The following is a 23879-nucleotide window of genomic DNA, read 5'->3' as shown; positions in this document are numbered from 1 at the left end:
AAAACAATGCGTGCAGCGTGATGTTACATTATGGTATGTAACTTGACACTAATGTTGTTGGTAACACTTGGTGCGTAACGGTACACTTGCAATGTAACACTGATCTGTAACGTTATGCGTGTAGTAACATTATACAAATGATTTGTCAGTCATATAAAATAAACATAAAACATATACTGAATGGATTATAGCGTCGCAGCATTGGCAGCAGGAGAAACCCAAATAAAGAAGAGTGTTATCACGCTGGGAGGAGCCAACACGTTCATCCTCTATCAACTCTCCGGCTCCCGACACGGCTCCACGCTGCGTCCCGTGTCGTGAACTTGCGTGAATGTGTGGCCGGTGTCTGGAAGTGAAGCTTCAGTCGGCTCACACCTGTCCTGCAGCAGGACGCACGGCACGGCACGGCACGGAACGGAACAGCACGGCACGGCACCCCTCTGACAGCCAGCAGTCCGCTCGGTCCCGCAGGATCTGTCACTCGGACATGTCTCCAGCCATGAGGAGCCCCGGCACCAGGACGGCGCCGCGATGGCCGAGGACGTAGCCGAGGACCTGACACGGAGCTCGGCGGAGACCACCAGAGTGTGTGCGGAATATCACAGCAGGCTGCTTCTCTGAGCTCTCACGTCCATGATCGGGAGGGCGAGCAAACTGGGCAGAGGTAAGACACTGATGACGAAAACTGACCTGAGTTCAGTCTCAAAGTTTCTGAAGCCCCGGGGAAAGACATGATGCTTTAAAAGGCAGATGTGTGATCTGTGATATTGGGCTGTAAATTAATATAACGACAGGTTTTAACAGCTTCCATTGTTTTTTTTAACGGTGATGCTAAAATAAATAGATATGTATGTGATATATAGTACAGTAAATGTCTTTACATGGGGTTACATTTTAATTTGAAACACAACTGTGTGCGCATGTTAAGTGTTTGCATATTGTTTGATCAGTGTGGAGATCAAAGTAAAAATATCAGACAGATTAAAAAGATCCGCAAAAAAAAAGAGAGATAGCGAGAATCTGCTTGCATTGCTTTATCTGATAGCTGTTGGATGAACACGCTGGTGTATTTATTTGTGGGGATGTGACTAAAAGATTGAATCGTATAGAATAGTAGGGCATAATAGTACAGAATAGAATAATTCCTATAATTATTGTAGCATTTATTCACCACTATATTTTATTTAATGTTGGAAATAAAGTAAAATCAATGCATTTACAGAAAACCCAAATTTGATATGAGAATATTTAAATTGATAGATTTCCAAGATGTATGTATAAAAAGTATAATCATAAAATGTTATATTGGGTAGGCTATGATAAAAAAAAAAAAAACATTCAATGAATGCTGAGATGTTTGAATAATTCCTGTAAACCAGATTCAAAACATTGTTTTATTTAATTCACTAAAGATTCTTTGTGTTCAGGTTAGATCGTTGAAGATAGTTTTATTTTGGGTACATTTATGGACATTAAAATTGTAATTGTATTAGTTTTATATTATATAATAATTAAGTGAAATCACAGAATAGAAGCCATGAGCATGACTCCAGAAGCCTGTGTTATTTCATCTTCTCTTTTTGTGTTATCCTAACGTCTGTATCTTCCAGCATGGATGTTCATTAGGAGGACAACAATGTGCTTTTTGTCATTTTATGTAACTGTTTATGTTGAGATGAGTTCAGGACGACGTTGCATCCAATAGTTTGTTGGACTGAGTTTAGCTCAGCGGTGACTTTCTTCCCTGTCCAAGTGTCTCCTTCAGGTACATCACTGTGATGTGTTAAGACAATATTTAACAACTCTGTGTATTTTATCAGCATCTCAATCTATTTGCCAAGAATATTACATGTTATGGGAGGAATTTGACTTGAGATTTTATCTGGACAGGATCACAAAGGTAACAAAAGGGACAAGTCTGCGTTACATTCATACCGATGCATGATTCAAGCTGTCTTAATTGCTATTTTAAACATTTCAACATCGGCCCTAAAGGCTATGTGTAATGTGAGAAGGCTTGTATGGAATAAGCACCCAGCTCTGCAGCTCTTGGAGCTTCTTGTCGTTTTAGATCATTGTTTTGGTGTTATAGGCACATTTATATCATGGTTTAGTCATAATCATTAGCATTTAAGCCTCTTTTGGCAGCTGCTTTCAGCAAACAAGCTGTGATAAATCCACTGTGCACCAGCTGTCCAACACCCAACAGCAGCTTAGAGATGAGCTGGTGAACATAGTGGAAGCTCTAAGCCAAGGATCCAGATATTTTACACAGCAGCAGGTGGCTAACAAGCCAGTCAATGTTGTTCTTATAATTATCAGGTGCTTTTGTAATGTCCAACACACATTTCCATCTCTCCCATGTGCATCTGTCTTCCCACCTGTGCAGCGTGCGCTCCGCTCAACACTAAAATACCACAAAGAGAATTTCAAGGTCAGAAAAATACCAAACTGTCAGAGCGCCGCTTGAGTTGGTCATAGTGCTGCTGCCACAATAATATGGCCACTGGTTGCTCTGCTAAATCGGCCATCTGTTAGCTACAGTCATGTTTACTGAACAAACGTGTTAGGGTACAGCTGCTATGGTATGCAGCTAACTGGTATGGAATGGTTATTTGGAAAATAACCAGCATTTACTGGTGTGAAACCATCAGATTTGGAGGGTAGACTTGACAATCTTTTGTCAAATGTACTTATTGTAAGTTGCTTTGGACAAAGGCGTCTGCTAAATGCCCTAAATGTAAATGTAATTCCGTTGCACTGCAACCAGAAAATCAGCAGTCGGCAGGAAAAAAGGTGGTTGAATATGTTGAATGTCGATGGTTTTGTATTCAGTTAAAGCAAGTGAGTTAGAATATCATATAACTTTCACCAAGGAGACCACTGTTTGTGTCCTGTGTGAAACCAAAAGTACTTTACAAAAGACTTTGTGCTGGTTATGTTATGTTAAAAGTTGAAGAGTCTAATTTTGGTATATGCCAACCTCGATAGCAGGCACACTGCCTCGACACAAGGAACACATGTTCCCTCTGCTGCATCCCATTGGTTAAAAGTTCTCTGGCTGGCTCTGATTGGACTTTGTAACCAGGAAGCAGTGAGATAAACAAGCTTGTATGAGATTCCACTACGTTTGTTTACGATCCGCAATTCATTTAGAGAAGAAGATACTGGTCAGAGAACAACTTCACATGTACCAGTATGAATATGAGGAAGATGTACTGGGAGAAAATCATTCATTTAAGGTGTGACTTGCAGCTAATCGTTGACCTCCTTTATACTTTGGTTCCACCCTCTGAGCTGTCAATCACAACAGAGCCTGGAAAAATTGTTTCTTACAAGAACTGAATTGCTAACTGGAATTTAAGCTAGAAGGAGGATTTTAAAGACAAGGTGAGATTTAACTTACCTTAACATTTTCAGGTACATTTTGTAACATTTATTTTATATGGGCAAAACGTAAACAAACAAATAAACAATCTAAAAAATTAAGCAATTTTGGTAAACATGGTAGAGGTTTATGTAAGCTAGGTGGCCGACGTTGTCGATGGACAATGATATTTAGTAACACTGCTTTAAGACGGGCGTGTAGAACAGACAGAAGATTGAAGATGTCTGACCTGAGAGTGCGAGCAGATGAATAAGGGTGAAGTAGATCAGCCACATATGCAGGAGTCTGATCATGTATTGCTCTGAAAGTGAGAGTGAGGATTTTGAAGTGGATCCTATTTGCTACAGAGAGCCAGTGAAGAGATTTGAGTATGAAGGTAATTTAAGACGGTAATTTGTCCTAGATAGTAGTCTGGTGGAAGCGTTCTGGATCACCTGTAAACTATCAAGAGCAGACAAAAAAAGTGAAGAAAATGTTGTATTACAGTAGTTGATGTGAGAGGAAATATAGGCACGTATGAGCATCTCTAGCTCAGCTGTTGATACTACAGATCTCAGTTTATTAATATTTCTCAAGTGGAAAAAACAAGATCTAGACGGATGCTTTACATTAGTCTCAAATGACGGGGACAGATCATTTATTATTCTTAAATTACGCAGGTTGGCGTGGATAGCAGAGGATAGTGGACCAATACTTTGCATGATCATCGGGGCAACCTTTCCTGGAGTTATAACCAGAACCTCCATCTTGTCCATATTGAGTTATAAAAATGAGTGTTTTCCACTCCCTATTAGCATCAAGATGTAGGAGCTGAACTTAAAAACCTCACTAGGTTTGATTGTGAAAAGGAGTTGGATAAAATACGCATCAATGATAAACAATATTTTTATAATCTGTCCAAAGTGTAACAGATATAAATAGAAAAACAGAGGCCCCAGAACCGCGCCCTGCGGGACACTAAAGGACAGTGGATAGCATTCAGACACATAATGACCAATAGAGACGGTAAAACTTCTATCAGTGAGATGAGATGAAAACAAATCAGTGCCAGATAATCCCACCCGGTAACGTAGCCTCTTGATCATTATACTTGTCTTTGTTATTGTTATGGTGTTGCATTACACTTGTTACGTAGCGTTATCCTTGTTATGTAACAAATCTAATGTTACCTAAGAAAGCAAAATGGACGGTTGTTCTTTAATAACGATAGTTCAGTTATTACAGTTGTTACACACATTATGTAAAATCAGGCCATTCTCTTTCTCGCCTTAATTAAGTAGTTTTGTTGCCTTAACCTCGCCAATCATTTCAAAACATTAACCGCGTCACATTATGCGTTTGCCCAGGCATATATGAGGCTAACTTGAAATGTATTTATGAAATGCATTTGGCTTCAGAAACAGACATTCTGAGTATCTATAGTTTTTAGAAATGCACGTCATCATCTGCTGTTCAGGAGAACTAACGTGTGGCAGATGGTTTACAGAGTTAGAGGCAGATGTGGAAATCACTTCCGAGATGACGGGCCAAGGTAAAGTCAGATCAAAGGGACTTAAACTGTAAAATGTGGTTTTGATTTGGAAAAACACCAAAACTAACAGCCCATCGCTGCTGTGAGACCACTGCTAATCATCTTGACCATGGTCTGAAGTGTTTTACCATATTAATTACGTTATATATATTAATATACTGTTCATACATTGAAGTCCATTGGTCGAAGACTAACATTTATAGCTGAAATGTTGATATAAACCTGTACTGTGAGAGAAAATACAGCCTGTTCTGGGTCATTCTCCTGAACAGCATCTCTGGATCGAGTAGTGTTGTGCGTCTTATTATGGGATGGTACAATATAGGTGAATTTCCATTATTGGAATCATATCATATCGACTTGAGTATGTGTTTTAATGTTGTTGAAGCAATAATAAAGTTTCACTTCTGAGCTTCTCACCCCCTCTGTGGGCAAATACAGCAAAGAATCTGGTGTTTCTGCAATCCCCCTCACATAGCAGTGAAGGCAAGTTGGCATTAGGGAGAGTTATGGGCTGCCAGCAGGTACTGATGGAATAGCAGCGGCCTGCTTTATTGCAAAATGTGTTCCCTATCAGCAAAGTTTGGCCGTCATTGAAATACTTCCACCTCTGTGTTCAGTCAGAGCTGCTGGGCCCATTAACACAGCAGCCTTACATTTATCAGACGCTGATAGTTTATGCATCTGGCTGATTTTCAAGTGGAGCTGAAACATCGTTTCCAGAGTATCTATCTCCCGTATGGTGACATATTTCCCAGTGAAACAGGATAGGCGGGCGGGACATAATGTTGGGAGGAATTTGATTTAATGGCTGAAAAGATTAGCTTATGACCTTCTCTAGCTCTGATTGATTGATGGATGGATGTCATGATATAATTGGTTTTGGAATTGTATGTTATTAGCTGATGTACGCACACATCATATTTTGTCCTCAGGGGACAAAAAAAGCATTTTCATATAAAACACACTTCTGTTATATTACTTGAAATCCTCGTAAAGTACCGACAGCCATCAATGCATTAAATGCTCTGTCATAAAAAACATTTTTAAAAATGTCATCTGTGGCAGGACTGTAAAAACCTTGTCCAATCCAAATAGTCGGGCCGGAGAAAATAATTGGACGGCCTGCCTGTCTGTCAATGTTTACTTCCTGATTGCTGATCTCGATCACTCATTTGGTGTTCTTTGAACAGAAGCCTAAATGAAGAGGGCGGGACTTTCTCGTTCGGTGATGCGTTCAAAGTCAAAATCTCTGTGGTTTTTCCAAATGACCTACACAACATTTAAATAGGTGAACAATATGACTGAGAATGTGATCTAAAAGGCTTAAAAGTCATTTTTAATTTCTTTAAAGACCGAGAACAGCCAGAATGGTTGGCAGCAGCTAATCAATGAATTATTTAACCCTTTTAATATTTAAAAGCAGTAAAATACTGGGAAGCTTCTGTTTCCTGGGAGAAAGAAAATCTTTTACCAAGTTTGTTCAGTACTATTACTTGGACTTGTTGTGGATGGTTAGTTTTTCTGTATTCTTCAAGAAGATTAACAATATTTTGGCTGACTGGTTGTAGTTCTTCCACCTTCAGGGTGTGTCGACATAGAAGGTTGTACAGGATTGTAGAAGATATAATGATGAAAAGATTTGTTCTGTCTTTACACCACACCATAATACTGATCAGCTCTAATGTGGAACTCTGCTATTATGGTGCTTTTAGATCTGACTGCTGCCTTTGTCAGTGTGGATCAAAGGCCTTGAACATTGTGTGGTCATTAAAGGCATCGCCCTCAAATGGTTCCACAATGGACTTTGTGACGGAATACTCCACTCCTTTCTCTCTTTGGTATCACCGTGGGCTTGAAAGGCTGTTAAGAGATGGTAATTTCCTAATTTTTGTAATTAATCTTAGTTACATTTGATTCCAAAGGTAAACGGTTTTTAGGGCAGAATGAAAATAAGCTTTGCAAGTCAATGAATATCCACTTCTCATCTGTGCATCACTGACAAACCTTCTGTCATAGCATCCTTTGGCTACATCTCTGCTTCCCTGATCTCCTCAGATGACTCTGTGCCTTGGTAGTCTTTCTTTGAATGCATTCATGTTATTGCACTTGGTTGTCCACATGAAACGACAGAAGCGCTTGTGTGGAGAATGAAAACGAAAGTTCAGACTCTGCCTGAATGTGATGTGAAAGGTCACATCTCTCCTAGCAATTATCTTTATAGCTAAGTGTTAACGTATTCTTAGTAGCTAATTACATTGGTAGCGTGGTAGTGACCTGTCAAACACAAGGTAGCCCCGCCCTAAATCATAACCTGCTTTCTGGTCTATGTGACTCTAATTGGACCATAATTTACTAAATGAACATCCTACTGTATTGAAGAAGACTTGAAACTAGAGATCGAGACCATAAACTCATTTTTACAATGTTTACTGAAATAATAAACAAGGGAAAGGTAGGGTCATTTTCTTATAGACTTTAATGCAATCAGACTTTTGCAACCAGAAGAGTTGCCCTCTGATGGCCAGTTGAGAGAATGCAAGTTTAAGGCACCTAAGCTTTGACTTCACTTTTCAGAAGAGGTTGCCACCTGAGGGGAAAGCAGAGCATCATCAACATAGTTTCATCATCATAGTTTTCATATTCATAGTTCAGTGAGCTGTGTTATTTGACGACTTGGAGTGGGAACGTGCTGACTTCTGCCACTGTTTTTCAGAAGCCGTTCAGAATGTACAGACTGGTTGTTTCAGGTGTGTGTGTGTGTGTGTGTGTGTGTGTGTGTGTGTGTGTGTGTGTGTGTAAATATATATACACTCTTGGATTTATATTCAGCTTGCCTGACACTCTGGTCTTTAAAACATGTTTGATGATTGAGGAGGTGGCACCTTACAATTACACATAACAACCCATCGAGACATCAGATTTATGTGCATCTTCATAGAAGCATCGCTCCAGTCTTAAAAGCTCCAACAAAGCCTCTGTTTAAAGCTGGCTGTTTTGAGGACCATGAATTCATCACTTGCAACTGTCTGCCCATCTAAAGGTCCGACTCACAGAAGATTTTTTTTATGTCTGAGTGGAGAATTCTATGAGCCAAAGTATAAATGTTGCCTTTGTGCCAAGAACACAGCAGGAAGAACAACAAGAGAAAAACAAAAACACATTTTTCAGAGGTTCCTCCAAACTTCAGTTGAGGATTTTAAACAAGAAACCCTGTTTAAGATTTAATCTTCGATGATCACTAGGAAAGAAAAACGTGCTTCAGTTAGCACCAACTCTCTGAAGAAGCTAATAATTCACTGTGAATTCATGGGGCTATTAGTGCTGATCTTTGAGAATTCTGAACTGTCTTTGCAACAAGGTTCATTTGCATGGCAAAGCAACAAATAATATAATCAGCACCAAGACTTTATTTGCTTGGCAGCACAGTTAGAGGTGTGTTTCAACCTTTTGTGGGTGCTTTGAGTCTGTATGAATGCAGGAAGAGACCTCGCGTGGCCTCCCTCTGGTGACGTGGCGTCAAACTCTTCGTGTGAATGCATCAAATTGTCTTTCTCACCCAGATGTGAGACAGTGGACGTATCTGTGAGGGAAAATCAAGTTCATAGATTAGGTCTGACGTGACTCCTGCTCCTGGGTTATTCATATGTCAGTCTCTCTCTCTCTCTCTCTCTCTCTCTCTCTCTCTCTCTCTCTCTCTCTCTCTCTCTCTCTGTGTGTGTTCGTTTCAGAGAGATGTTACCAAGAGATGTAATCATGTACAAACATTCCTGTGTGATGCCGGGATGGTTTAAAGTCTCTTATGGCCTGTTTTGCTTATTGCTAGATATGTTTTGGATGAAGCTCTTTCTGATAAGGGACTGTTCTATTTTAAGACCTGCCAGAGGGATTTTCGGACCTCTGATCACTTTATTTTGACATGACACCATCCCCCCCCTCCCCCAATATGTCACATCACAAGTATTGAGTGACGAATGGTCAGTTATTAATATTTCACATCAATAACAGCGTGCGACGAACATCTGCTCCAGTCGCAAAAACTCGCCGACTGTGTGAATGCGTAATATAATAATATGACCATCATAAGAGCACTACTAGATCTGACTGATTAAACAAATGTATTAAGTGCAGTGGTAGAGTTACTGCCCCATGTACCGAGGCTCCCTGCAGCAGTCCCGGGTTTGAATCCGCCCTGCGGCCCTCTTTTAAAGCATGTCGTCCCTCTCTCTCCCTTTAACTCTCACGCTGTCCTCCCGCAATAAAAGGCAAAACGTGTTGCTGAGATGTATTCTTATGGCCTGGTCTTTATCAATATCAGCCTAATTCTTTCAGCTGCAATCCCGTCGGTGTTAAACCAACTTGGCAGCAAATAAAATAAATAATAAAAGCATAATTCAAAGTGGTCAGTAGGCTGTATGCTGACACTGATAAGTCATTCCCTCCGATGAGAATCTGTATCTCTCATATAAAACATTGGTGGCAAATATCAATGAATTAGGATATGAATGTAGGTTAGATATTTGGCAGCCTTGGGAAAACCAAAGAAAAGAGCCAGACAGCTGTGGACATTTTTGTTCCATCTCTGCTGTAACAGGTAGCAGGAAGGTTCTCTTTTATAAACAAAAAAAAATTCAAGTCCTAAGTAATTCCTGTAAGCACTGTTCATGTAAGTGGCTGAATGATTGGCACGTTTAATTGTTATTTTGATAATCTTTTGATATTTTTTTTATTATAAGACAAAAGGCAATATACAAGACAATATACAAGAGTTAACCACTTAACAAAAGGTGTCAGGGGATGAGCTAAAAGGTGATGTCGACTTTGTGTTGTTTGTTTGTATGTTTTTTTTTTTTTTTTTTTTACTGGTTTGTCTGATTATTGGTCGCCCCTAGACCCTTATAGGAGGGAACTGGCCTATTGTTGGTTTGATCCTTTAAAGAGGGGGCCTGCTTATTAGGGATTGACAGGGATTTCCTTTAACAAGAAGAGAGTGAGGGAAGGGTTTAATAAAAACAGTAAAAGTGCAATTTAAAAACGATAAAACAAGCAGATGAAATAGCTGAGTTTTGAAATGATTTAAATAGGCTGTTATTTAATTTATGAGCAAGCAGCAGTAAACAATAACGTTTCCAGCCCTGATTTAAATTAGCAGATTGTTTCTGCACACCTCATGTATTCAGGGAGTTTGTTCCACTGGTGGGGAGCATAGAAACTAAATGCCGCTTCACCCTCCTTGGTCCTGATCCTGGGAACCATGAGAAAACCTGTCCCAGATTACCTGAGGGATCTGGATGCTTGATATATGTAGGCCCGAGAATATTAAGTGCCTTGTAGACCAGTAACCTGATTTTAACATTATATCCTTTTACACACGGGAAGCAAATGCAGTGATTGAAGGACAGGTATGGTGTTGTTCAGGACTCTGGCAGCAGCATTTTGGATGGGTGGCAGCTTTTTTACTGAGACCCATAAAGACACCATTACAATTTTGGCCTTTGGTCCTTTGCAGTTGCAAATTGTTATAAATGTACTTTATAAATACATTTTACTTACTTACTTACTTACAATAATCTAACTACTGAAGTAAATGCATGATCATGTTTTTCTGTGTCTTGTTTTGACATTAAACTCTTAATTCTTATGTTTTTAAGGTGGTAATATAGGCTGATTTAATAATGTCTGTTGAAATTCAGTTTTGAGTCCATCACTATACCAAGATTTCTAACTGGGTCTGTAGTTTTTAGTGTCATTGAGTCAAGTTGAGCACTGACTTCCGACATTGCATTTTTTGGACCAAAAACAATGACTTCTGTCTTTTCTGCATTGAGCTGGAGGAAGTTTTGGCCCATCCACTAATTGATTTGTTGGATTCACTTACTCAGTGAACGTAAGGGACTAGATGTGTGGTGACACTGTAATGTATAGTTGTGTGTCCTCAGCATGGGTATGGTAAGAGATGTTGTAATACTAATCTGAGCTAGGGGTGCATGTAGATATTAAACAAAAGTGGCCCGAGAACGACGCCTTGAGGAACCCTTCGGTTTGATATGGGCCTGTAGCTTTATTACTTTATTAAAAGAGGTTTGATTACTGCAGTTCTCTAGGCCTCAGGAAAATGTGCTTGAAAGAGGTATTTACTATCTGCAATACTTTGCAATGCAATGAAAAAATGTAAAAGCTTGTAGGCAGCATATCAAGGCAGCAGGTAGTGGACTTGAACAGTTTCTGTCAGACCTGCTTAATATAGGAGTTGAAAATGTTCTAAATTAATTAAAGAATTTGGAGGCACAGGTGACATAACCATGTTGCCTGAGGTTGAACTACACACTGTTTGTCTTATACTCAGAATTTTACAAGTGAAAAAGCTGCAAAGTCATGGCATGACTCATTGGACAGCAATTCAGGAGAGACTGAGGATGAAGGGTTTGTCAGTCTGTTGACAACGGTGAGTAAGGCACAGGCAATGTTAATAGGCGTTTATTGATAATCTCGGAGAAAAAGGACTGCCCTGCCCTTTTCAATTTCTGGTGGTAGATGCAGAGTCTTTTTTATAAATGTCGTAATGAACCTGGAGTTTAGTTTTTCACCACCAGTAATATCGGGAAGAATTATCATCCTATTGTATAAAAAGCAGAAGTGTCTACATTCTGTGTTTGAAGGATATATCAGGATATCAAACGGTTTAAAAGAAAAGGATGCAGATCACCTAGAATAAAGGAACAACACTCGGTATAGAAGACAATGACATCAGAATCGTTATTCAACAGACTCAAGTTCTACAGTATTCAGACAGGATCACAACTGTTTCAGAGGAACAGGTGTTTCACTTTAAGACTGTTAACTGGTGACTATCAGCCGAATGAGTCTGTGGTTGCTCATAGTAACTACAGTAAATGGTTGGCATAGATAATATACACTGATGACGAGTATGAATTTAAAAAGACACCACATGACGTCGGCCCACCTTTTGCAGCTAAAACAGCTTCAACTCTTCTGGGAAGGCTTACCACAAGGTTTAGGAGTGTGTTTATGGGACTTTTTCACCTTTCTTCACACACTGATGTTGGAGTGAAGGCCTGGCTCTCAGTCTCCTCTCTAATTCATCCCAAAGATGTTCTATCGGGTTGAGGTCAGGACTCTGTGCAGGTCAGTCAAGTTCATCCACACCAAACTCTTTACCGATGTAGAAGCGCGATCCGTCCGGAGAATATATTGGTGTTGTGTACTCTGATCCAGATCTCCTCCTGTACCCTGGTCTCTATCCATGTCTTCTTTACTGACAGAAGCACAGAGAAGCTGAGCTTTTTTTAAATCGTGTTTATCTAAAATCACAACAAACATGAACAAATTTTTTGTGCTGTACTTGGTGGACCTTTTAGTGATTTATGCAACCTTTGTTTCAGCATTCTTTGAAGGTTCCACTTAACACAAGCACGGAAACGTTGCATTTCTTTCTTAACTCTAACATCTCCTGGTTGTAATTTCTCTTTATTACGGGGAGTAGACTTCAAAGCATCTGTGTTAATGAATCAATCCTTCCCAGGATGTTGAGTGCTCTACTCATTTTTATTAGACCTGTTCATCATGGTTTAGGAAACTTTTCATGATCAAGTGAATCCCGTCCCAGTTAAAACTGGTCTGATCTCTCCTTTAATACGAGAGCTGCATCCAGCTGAGTTATCATAGCATGTGAAACAAATCAAATATGGATGCTTGGTCAGTGACAGCAAGCTTTAACCTATGAATCTCTATGTTCCCCTCTGCCATTAGTTTTGGACGCGTCAGGAATGCTCGTTTGTGTACATACTCACTGGAAAAAGTACTTAGTGAGGCGTTAAGTAGTCTAAGTAATGGTCAAATAAATCCATGTTGATTTTACATTAACACAGGACACAAGCAGTGGTCTCCTGGGTTAAAGTCGTCTGGGTGTGTGTGTGTGTTTCAGCCATACCGCAGTTCTCAACAGCACTACGAGCAGCACTTCAGAGAGCCAAGCAATCGGGCCCAATGTCCAGACTTCGCTTTCTTCCCTGTTTGCCTCCAGTTCTTCTGTGAATGAGTTGAATTATTGCTACTCAAGCTCAGCTCCTCTTCTGTTTAGAAAAACATAAAACTTCGACTGACTTCCTGTGTGGTCCAGGATTTCTCCCAGGAAGACACGTCTGACCACCAAACATAGCAAATGTAAACACTTTGATGAAGTTACTGCTTTGGTTGATAACTTTCTTACTGCCAAATAAGGGACAAAGGTGGCGTGACGCGCAGCAATAGCGGTTTGTTGTTATGTGTGAATATACAGTGTATATATTCAAGTGAAACATGCATTTCATGTAGTATAGCATTATTATGACTTAGTATAATTTTGTAGGCTTATATGAATCCATCCATCCATGCATTATCAACCACTTATCCCAACCGATCCCAGCTGACATTGGCCAAAGGTAGGGAACACCCTGGACAGGTCGACTTATATGAATAAACCACACAATTAATGATCAATTAAAGCTCAAGTTGGACCTTTTAAAGTTAAAAAAAGAAATACATTACACTTATAAAAGTGTGAAAAGAGCTTGGGACAACTACTTGGGAGTCTAGTATTTCTGATATGATGGAGATCTGTAAAACAAGAGCTGGATCAGCTTTCAGAATGTGATTTGAGAATTGTATCATAAAGTTGACTCATTACGTATTATCTCTCCTGATTTACATACCAATCTCCATCAGACGGAAATAGCTCACGCACTGGAAACCCTTTGTCTGAGGCATCAGTGTCAACTGAGCATAACTAAACATAACTGTTTTGCAGAAATCCACCGTGCCCGTATCATCCTGTCCACTCAGCGAAGTTCACAGTTGGTGCACACGCCACAGATCCCACCTCCCCCCTCACGCATGTTACAACATCACAGGCACACGCCTCAAGCTAGGCATACGCTAAATGACGTTAGCAGTTGCTATCTATGAGTAAGTTAGCCAGCCTACCTCTGTGTAGCGTGTACTCCATGCCGTTTATCAATGAGAGAAGACACGGGCGCGTTCACAGGAATCTGGTGCACAAGCACTGACTCGATGGGAGGGAGTGGAGGAGCTCGGTGGTAGAGGGGGAGGGGCCTGAGTGTTGTAAACATTCGAAATGTGACTGAGTCAACTCCATCTGCCAGACTTGCCGACTGCAGCTTTAATAGATTTTAATAAAAAATGCTCATTGGTTGCGGTCAATTTCCATTATTGTCATTATCATAATCGTGATAGTCGTCATATGAGTCAGTTGGAAATGCTGTCTAGGTCACTATAATGGTATATAAGAGAAAAATTAATTAATAGTAATAAAGTAATAGATTTTCAAGAGGCCTCCAGGAATGATCAGAAGGAACCAACTCACACAATGCTATTTGTTCAATTTTACTATACTTTATTTTTTGTCCTTTAAGATCATCACAAAAAAGTGTGATTTTTTTCATATCGCTCCAGTCTATTAGTTTTTTGCAGGTTAGTCCATTCATGCACATTACTTTTTTGCCATCAATTTGCGCATCTATGATTCACAACTGATAGTAAATGGACCAGCTTTAGCCCCTTTCTGGTCCTCTGTATGTCAACACTCACCCATTCACACACATGTTCACACACTGATGGCGTAGACTGCCATACAAGGTGCCATCTTTCATCTTACATTCACACACTGATGCCTCAGCCTTCAGGAGCAGTTTGGGGATCAGTATTCTGCCCACTTCACAACACTCCTGATCAGGCATAAATCACGTTTCTTATTGCACATGCAAATGTTCACTTCAGCACGATTCGATAGACCACTAAGTGAAGAGCTGTCTTCAACATTATTATCATTGTCTTTTCAGATGGAAAAACCTGGTGGAGGCAGGAGGCGTCGACTCCTCAGCATCACCTGAAGAACTGGAAGGTGAGCAGTTTCTCATGAGTACAGAGTCTTTCCTCCATTTCTGATTCAGCAACGTCAGGACGACGGGAGGAGAATCTCAATGCTTATAGGCTTTCATGATACAGGGTCATGCACATTTCTCACTTGAATATTCTGTAAGTTATCAAACAATTGCTGCAACAACTTTTGAGCCATAAAAGGGGATGAAGATAGTCATTCAATTCTTCATCATAACGTTATCTTAATTATTTATTTAATCTAATGTGTTTTTATTTCTGAATCATGACTAGAACACACTGCTCAGCTGCCTCTCACATTAATCTGCAGGTTTCTCTGAGTTTATCAGTTATTATAATAATCTTACATACAAGAAATTATCAGTAAAAGTATTTATTCAGCCAACAGTTACAAGTAACTTAAAATGCTCAAATTTAGTCAGTATTCCTGTTCCCATCTCTACTGGCCTCCCGATGATCAGTCACTGTTTTTAGCCTTGAATGAGTGCTCGTGAATGAGAGAATGTATGTCAGAAAGAAACGTAAACCAGCAGGATTCACTGGCAGACTGTTTCCACTACATGGCCCATTTGATCGGGATCTTAAGTTCCTGCCAGACACCGCAGAGAAACTCACTTCAGAAATGATGTTAAAATATTAAGCGTGTCTGCACAATGGGCAGGTGTCACATGTCAATTAAGTAATTAAAGAGGTGCAGGTGTTGGCTGCCGTGGAGACGGAGCCTCTATAGGCTAAGCGCCAGACACCAAACCCAGACACCATGTCCATGTCAAAGAGCTGCTGGACCAGGATGGATCAGCTTTCAGTTTCCACAATGGACTCAACACCGTATATCACTCAATTAAATGCAAATACTCAAAAGAAAGTCCTGGCACGGCTCTAGGCAGCATCAGAGAGTGAACTAGACAACTAGTGAATGAATGACCTCTTAATGCGGTTTAGACATGAAGGGATTAATGTTAGGGATTAATCCAATTTTGGAGCCTGAGTTTTCATCTGACTCGGAACTGAACGAAGCGATTCGACTCAGCAAAGTGATTTGTGATTTCCATCTCTAGTATATAAAGTGAGAAAATTGGCCCAAACAAACACAGCACTTTAGTCATTACTCAACTCGAGTCGTTAGTAACCTGAATCATTGTCTATAGTCACGTGACTCGTTACTCAGTGAACTTAACGTCAAACACACTCTTCTCCTAAACCTAACCAAGTGGTTTTGCTGCTTAAACCTCAAACTTCCGGTGAAGACATACCTTTATTTTGAAAAGACACAAGGACACTAGAAGGAATGAAGAGCGTCACAGTTTGTGGTTTAACTCTTTGAATGGACCGTGCATGGCAGTCATACTTCTGGTGTCTGTGGTGATGGATTGGTGATGGAATGGTGTAACTGCATGTGTCGTTGTGATTATAAACTGTCTTGCCTGATGATGGGGTTTTATTAGTCTTCCAGCCTGTGGACCAAAGTAACAACGTGTTCCTGGATGTTATCAGGTGATGCTGTGGGTGGTGGCATCATTGCTGACTCTAGTGGAAGATGTGTTTTCTGAGGAGGACAGTAAAGAGGCTCAGTCAGACCTCCAGCGTGTCCTCAGGCGGCCCTCGGTGTCTCCGGCTGAGGATCTGGAACAGGACAGCAGGGGCCACACACCCTGGCTTCAAGCTGTTGGCAAGTATTTCATTTTATTATCTGCATGGCTACAATCTGTGTGTTTGATTATTCTACTGTGATCAACAACACGTTCTGGTTGTTACCCCTGGTCTGCACATATACTAAGCCAAGTTTATACACGTCAATCATTTTAATAGGTGAAAGGACCAAAATCTAGTATGGCCACTTCCATCAGTGGGTCACTTTCATTTTCTATATCTTGATGCTCAGTTGGAGTCAGTAAAATGAATATAGAAATAAATAAAACAAAAAAGAGATACGTCTTTTGTCGACAGTTTGTCAGCAGTTTCACATCAATCCATCTAGTCAGGCTTCAATCAGCGCCCTGTGAGAAGCTGCTGGCAGCGAGGGGCGGGGCTTAGGTGCCTGTGGAGAGGACAGTAGCTGTGTCCCAATAGAGCGGCCGCATCCTTCAGAGGCTTCATTTGACGACCGAATATGTCACAGTGCCGGCGGCAAGGCTGTCCATTTCATAGACTTCCATTGCAGCCCAGACATGCATCCTTCTTTCATACATACATTAATATTTAGTGTTCACATATCTACATATATCTGTTGTTTAACGAGCAGCAAAACATGACGAGCATCAAGTCACTCGATGATCAACTAGGTTATCTGTGGTCATGCACAGAACGTCAAACACCACAAAGACTTTTACAGTCCAATGGTCGTCAACATGTTTATGGATACCACCGGTGTTTGGCTTTAACCAGTGACCGTGTTAATTGGTGACTTTCGCTTGAATGCGTCTGTGGTTGCTCGTAGTGACCGCAGTGAAAACACCAACAGAGCATGTATGTCACCTTTGTAATAGATGTAACATATATAAACTAGCCCTTGCAACAATAATAAGAAAAAAACAAGTATTGGTAAGTATCTTGGGAAACATTATGAGACGTGTCCAGTGGGAACATATGAAATATTGTCTGGTATTTGTGCCTATGGGTCGTGTTACAGTGGACTTTCATAACCTCGGGAGGGGGCACTCTTCATTTCCTCAATTTTGTAGCATAACTTTTTCTGTGCAGCTAAAACGCTGAAAACAAAGCTTCATAAATCTGAGACGGAGGCCATAAAATACCACCGTGTCACTCCTGGATGACGAGCGTCTGGAGATTTGCCTGGTGGGTTTCAGAACTCACTATGGCCTCGGTCAACTGAGCAAAGGCCCCTGTGTATAGCCGGTAAAAGTAATCAATCCAATGTGCAGGTTTCTGTCATACATCATAGTCCTGTTCTTCACAGCTAGAAGATGAATGATGTATATTCTACCAGTCAGGTTGAAACCAGAGAGAGAACTCCGTCGCTTTTGTGATCAATCATGCCTATCTAATAATATGTATAATGTCATAATAAAAAATTTATAAAAGAAGTTTGGATGTAAGCCAATCTCCAACCAACTGAATTATTATTCATAGGAGAGTTTACCCCAAAATGAAGATATATATTTGTCTCTTACCTGTAGTGTTGTTTAGAAGGTGAGGTAGTTATGGTGAGAGTTGTCTACTGTTGGGGAGATCCATTGAGACATTTGAGACGTGCCTTCTCGCCAATTTAATGGAACGGCAAACATTTATTTTGAAAACTCAACAGCAACGTATCATTTAGAAAGGTCTCTGAATATAATCCACAGACTTCTGAGCATAAAAAGTATATAAGAAGTGGACAAAGTCATTGTGACATCACCTATATGGACTACGGTTTTGTAACCTCCAGCTCTGCATTTTGGCCGTCGCCATCTTGGAATTTTTGCAACCAGTGAAGGAAGTGCAATGGGTGGATCTGATGAACACAAGCAGCAACCTTAGTGGGTCCATCTGGATTCTGGATGTGGAAATGTTAACAACATTGACATAATTCAAGGTCAACTTTTACAGCTACAAATGGTTACAAATAGTTACAAACTGTCAATCACAAGGTAACCTTGCCCTAAAGCATACCTGCTTTATGGTCTATTTGACTGTAAATAGACCATAATTTAGTAAATGAACATCATGTGGATTGAAGAAGACTTGAAACTAGAGATTGAGACCATAAACTCATGTTTACAATGTTTACTGAGATAATAAATCAAGTGAGAATTAGGGTCATTTTCTCATTGACTGAATTGAATGTTATTTTGCAAACGGAGGAGTCGCCCCCTGATGGCCAACAGAGAGAATGCAAGTTTAATGCACTTAAACTTTTCAAAACCGGAGGTTGTCATCCCCACCAACCGTATCACAGTGAGTCTTCTGATAGAAGGCTTGTCTGATGTAAACATTAACGGCGTCCTCCTCGGCTGAGCAGAGTAGAGGCACGCTTCCTTCCGTGTGGCGATAGCATCAGTGTAGCTCCGTAGAAAGAAAACAGTCCCTACATGACACTGATGAGGTCTTTGGATTATCTTCAGTTACCGGGTCAGGATTTCTGAGTTGCATGAAGCCGAGTGCCATCTGGTTCATTTATATTTGAAAGAAGGCGGAGGTTTCTTGATCTCGATTCATAAATAACATGACAAGATTTTGGAGTGAACTGTCCCTTTAACGGGGTGTCCGTCATCATCCATTTCATCTAGCTTTTTTAAATAGTGAATCATCTTTGTCTTTGTTAATATGAAAAGAAAAATATGTATTATAATTAATCATTTAAAGGGGAAATACAAAGCAATATCAAGGATTCACAATAAAAATTATGCCTACAACAAGGATGTATGTATTCTGCAAAAGCACATGCTTTTCATAAATGTAAGTCATGTTCAATAGTTGTTATTGAGGATGATAATATTTTTATATTATGGGACATGCCTTCTCCTCCAATATGAACAGATAAGTTAGTGAAGTGTTTAAAGCACTTACTGATCCTTTCAATCACTGGTGATGCACACTTTATTCTTCTGTCGCTTTAAGCTGTGTTTCTCCCTCTAAAAATGAAGATATTACACTAACACACAGACTTTCTTGTGACTGCACTCGCACTAAAAGCAAAGCATTTAGTTCAGTAACTGTTAAACGGTGATTTCCTGAACGTTGCCCGATTCAACTGTAACATGGAATAGTTGTATAATTACATGAAATAATGCAAACCCATGTGGCATGTTTTAACATGACTGAATGCGTACCTGAGTAGTCCTGTGCTCGTTGCCTGGGGATTATTTGTACGCATTTTTCACTCCGTGATTACAAGTTTTCTATTCGTAAACATCAAGGCATGAACTGACAAGCACCTACGCTGCTGTAAATGAGCCTTCTGCAGTGGTAATAACCCTTCCCTCAGGACAATACTGCATGGAGACTTTTAGGGAAAGTGCAGGGCAAAGCCGTCTCCCGTTCAGGAAGTAGAAGTCAGTCACACACCTGGGCCAGGTCTGCACGGCCGAGCGGCGGAGTTCCTTTGAAACGTTCCTGGCAACGGAGAAAGTAACTCCAGCTCCTGTTGGAGTTCAGCCAGCTGCTCCGCTCCCCTACTGGTAATGGCCCTGCATAGTAGCGCTACTCTTTGCCCCGCTCAGCTGACAACCAGAGGATTTTCACTCCCAGTTTCAACGCCCAAGTCTGCTTTTAATTTAATCCCACATGCTCTCCTCTGCTCGCTCATAAAACTCCAGTCTAATCCAACGCATAAACTAGAGTGTGAGAACTGTCTCTAAAGGCCAGAGCGGATATGAACAAAGTGTCCATCAGGGGTCCTCAAGCTTAATTTTATTCTCTTTTTATTCTCTTTTATATTCTTCTTATTAAGCTAAGTTGAACAGCAGAATTTAGTTAATAGTATTATTTTGTCTGTATTTCCATTTGGAACTACAAACGCTGTTGAATGGTAAATGGTTAATGGACCTGCATTTCTACAGCACTTTTCTAGTCTTTGCAACCACTCAAAGTATTTGCACTACATGTCAACATTCACACACATATTTATACTGAAACTATACTGATGCGTTGAGGCAGGATCTTACTAACACATTCACACACCGAGGGGCAGTCTGGGGGTTCAGTATCTGGTCCAAGGACGGCGACTCGCTCGACGTCTGAGCCACAGAATGGTGATAACAGTTCTGAGCAAAGATTTCCTCAGAACTAATCGCAAAGCTGCATAAAGCCACTTTTACAGTAGTACTGAGCATTTTAAGGTCAATTTCTTGTTCATTAATATTAAATAGATTGAATTAAATAGAAAATTACATTTGAACTAAGAAGAAAACATTTTTTAAATGAATGACACAGATTCTATTGACATCATTTTTTTTAACAAATCAAATGATTAAACAAAAATTAAACAAAAAATAATTTCAAAATCAAATTAAATCAAATCACAAATTATGAATAAAATGTCAATTATAATTATAAAGTTATATATTCAATCAAATCAATTAAAACATAAATGAGATGGTTCTGAAGAGTTTGAGGAACAGTTCTCCCAGTCATCTGAGATATTCCAGTCACAGTAGTCAAAGTGCAAACTGTCATCTCTGTCTGTCTGGTTTGACTCTTAAAGCCCTTTCCTTCAGAAATACAGTTGTTTATGCTTAAAACATGCTTAACATTTGCATGTTGGGAACCAAGTACTTGATGTGTGTTTTCCTTTTCTTGTAGAAGCGTGGTCACTGATGCAGGACGTGGAAACCCAGCAGAGCAGATGGCGGCGCTCCCCTCGTGATGCAAACTCGGCCAGATCGTCGAGGAGGAACCGCAAGAAGACTAAGATAAGTCGCGACTGCCATGTGGAGAGGAAGGAGATGCGTGTGCGGGATCTCGGCCTCGGCTACGACTCGGATGAAATAATCCTCTTCAAGTACTGCGTTGGGACTTGCCACGCCTCCCGGAGGAACTATGACCTGGCCGTCAAGGCCCTGATGGACAACGGGAGTATCTCTAGCAAGAAGGTCAGCAGTCACCCCTGCTGTCGGCCTACCCGTTTTGAGACCGTGTCCTTCATGGACACCCAGACCACCTGGCAGACTATTAAGTGGCTCTCTGCAGCCAACTGTAGCTGTATGGGCTGATCACGGGGAAGAGTGTTTTTCTGCACGAAACAAACACAGAAAAGCTCTTGTGTGAAAGAGCAGGATGCCCTGAGGCCTGGGCTCTATAGTGAGGTACTAAACACTGGTTCATGTGGTCTGAGGCACGGTCCTGGACTAGGATCAGGTTCCTACTAACCACTTGGGTGTTGGTGGAAGTTCAGATGTCTTCAGAGAGATCCACATGGAACCAGTCTGTTTAAACGCACCAGCAATAAGCAGCGACAAGGCTACAGTATGGTTCCCATCCATAGTGGACTATGAGTTCATGCAGCCTATCGAAGGCTAACGGCAGCCATGTTGGATTCTTCAGCTCTGACCCGATTGTCAGCATGCAGCTCGTCTCAGCTGCATCCAGGAGGCCTGTGGTTCTCTCATACACTACAGCTGTTCAGTGTTTCCTGTTAGGTAGGAAATCAAGGTTTAATATCAGCTGTCAAGCTTAAACGTTAGCTGCTCCTCAAGTGAGCTAACAAGAGGATAACTACATGCGGAGTGTGGATTGATGGGTGCTAGGCTATGCTAACACTGTAGCTGCACCATCAACACTTAAAATAACATCATCTAGATAAGGCAGCAACAATGTTGTAGACAATCTTTGGTTCATACGCATCTCTGGTTTCTCCACATAGTCTGGTCTGGTCTCTGGACTAATATGAGCTTCTATCGTAGCAACTCAACACTGAAAGGCTTTTCGCGTCTTTGCATTGACTTTTTATGCAATGAAAAATGAGTTTAGCATTTCGTGTGACCACAGCATCATCATCCACAACTCAGCGTTGTGGTTTATAGCCTCTAACACTTTTTCATTATTTGCCAAAAGCCAGTTATCCAGTGAACCTCCATGATGGAGCCAATTGTGTTTCTGGCTATTTGTAAATCAACTCAAAGTAAAGACAGCCACAAATCGACCAAAATCTCTGTCAAACCGGTTTAAAGATCAGATATTAAGATGTGAAGACATGCTAATAAGAACTTAGAAGTTTCTCAAGTTTTTCTGTTTTGTTTTGTAAATACAATGGTCTTCATAAGACTAGGAGTTGTCTTCACTGTGTGATACGACTCTTTCTTTCCATCCAGGGCAGCTCAATAACACTATCTGCTCAAGGAGAAGTCATTATGAAAGTGACGAGTCTGTCTTTAGTCATACCAAAGTACTTTACTTTGTTTATTTTAGTGGATGGCATTCACAGCGCTTTACATGACCCCGGTGGCTTTCTAAATCCAGCAAAGCACCTCAGACCATAACACACTGTCCTCCAGCCAATATGCTAATTGTAAATGCCACAGTAGCACAGCTTGTTTACATCCCTGTTAACAGTCTATTGTAGGATGCCATCACAAATATAGTCGCAAGCCAACCATCACTCACACAGACAGCTTTTCACCACGTGGTCTATTTTTAGATCAGGTGTGACATGAGACCACTAAAGACCACCTGTTACAGAGCGAACCACGTGTAATACAGTCACATCTGATCCAACTACTGCAGCAGCAGCTTTACAAAGAAGCCGTTTAGACTGCAACGTTTGTCACAAATGACAGAACTTGACACAATGTGAAATGCAACCTAAATTGATATGTTATAGAGACGCTAAGTCCCGCCCCTTCCTATGTAGCCTACTCATGAGACCTGATTTCAGAATAATTGTGTACAGTAGTAGACGGAGTGAGACAAATAATTTCTTGATCCCATTTAAATTCTACCATAAAATATGAATACCTTTGTCAATTTTAAAAGAGATTTTTTTCAAGTCAAGAAAGTTGCATTTTTAATATTACCATTGAAGACTCAGACTGTGAAAATGCGTAATTCAAAAGACGACCCAACCAACAGTGTCATACATGACTTCTCTCCCGTTAGTTACGATGCCTGTGTGTTTGGTACCAGGATGTAAAATTACTCACACAAAAAGAGTCTTCCTCATTCTCTCTCTTTCTGGCTAAAAAGAATCCCTGGATAAAATACATCAGGTAAGATAACGTTACATTAGTGATGGGACCAGGGAAGCCAATTCTAAAGTGCCTTAAACACGTATTCTCTCTGATCAGAAGTCTGATTGTATAGAAGCCTATGAGAAAATGACTCTACTTCTCTTGATTTATTATCTCAGTAAACATTGTAAACATGAGTTTATGGTCTCAGTCTCTAGTTTCAAGTCTTCTTCAATACAGCATGATGTTCATTTAGTAAATTATGGTCCATTTAGATTCAAATAGACCATGATATGTATTAGGGCGGGGCAACCTTGTGAAGGTCGCTACCAATGCAGTTAGCTCCTAAAATGACTTTAACACTAAAGATTACACATCATACACATAATATGTGGAATTTATTGTACAATTCAAAGGGGATAAAAAATAACATATGTCT

At 40.4% G+C, this 23879-nt stretch overlaps 1 protein-coding gene across 1 annotated transcript; it reads left to right on the top strand.

Moving 5' to 3' along the window:
• Positions 1 to 331: 331 nt before the first annotated feature.
• On the top strand, positions 332 to 21487 carry artn (artemin; the record flags this gene model as incomplete). Its single annotated transcript, XM_084012392.1, has 4 exons — positions 332 to 543; positions 14742 to 14838; positions 16329 to 16503; positions 21078 to 21487. The coding sequence occupies 4 exons, from the start codon at positions 332 to 334 to the stop codon at positions 21485 to 21487; spliced, it is 894 nt and encodes a 297-aa protein (XP_083868518.1).
• Between the last annotated feature and the right edge of the window lie 2392 nt (positions 21488 to 23879).

Source organism: Eutrigla gurnardus, assembly GCF_963514095.1.
Source record: "Eutrigla gurnardus genome assembly, chromosome: 6".
In the NCBI taxonomy this organism is placed as follows: domain Eukaryota; kingdom Metazoa; phylum Chordata; class Actinopteri; order Perciformes; family Triglidae; genus Eutrigla; species Eutrigla gurnardus.
This window is presented reverse-complemented; position numbering and strand designations above follow the sequence as displayed.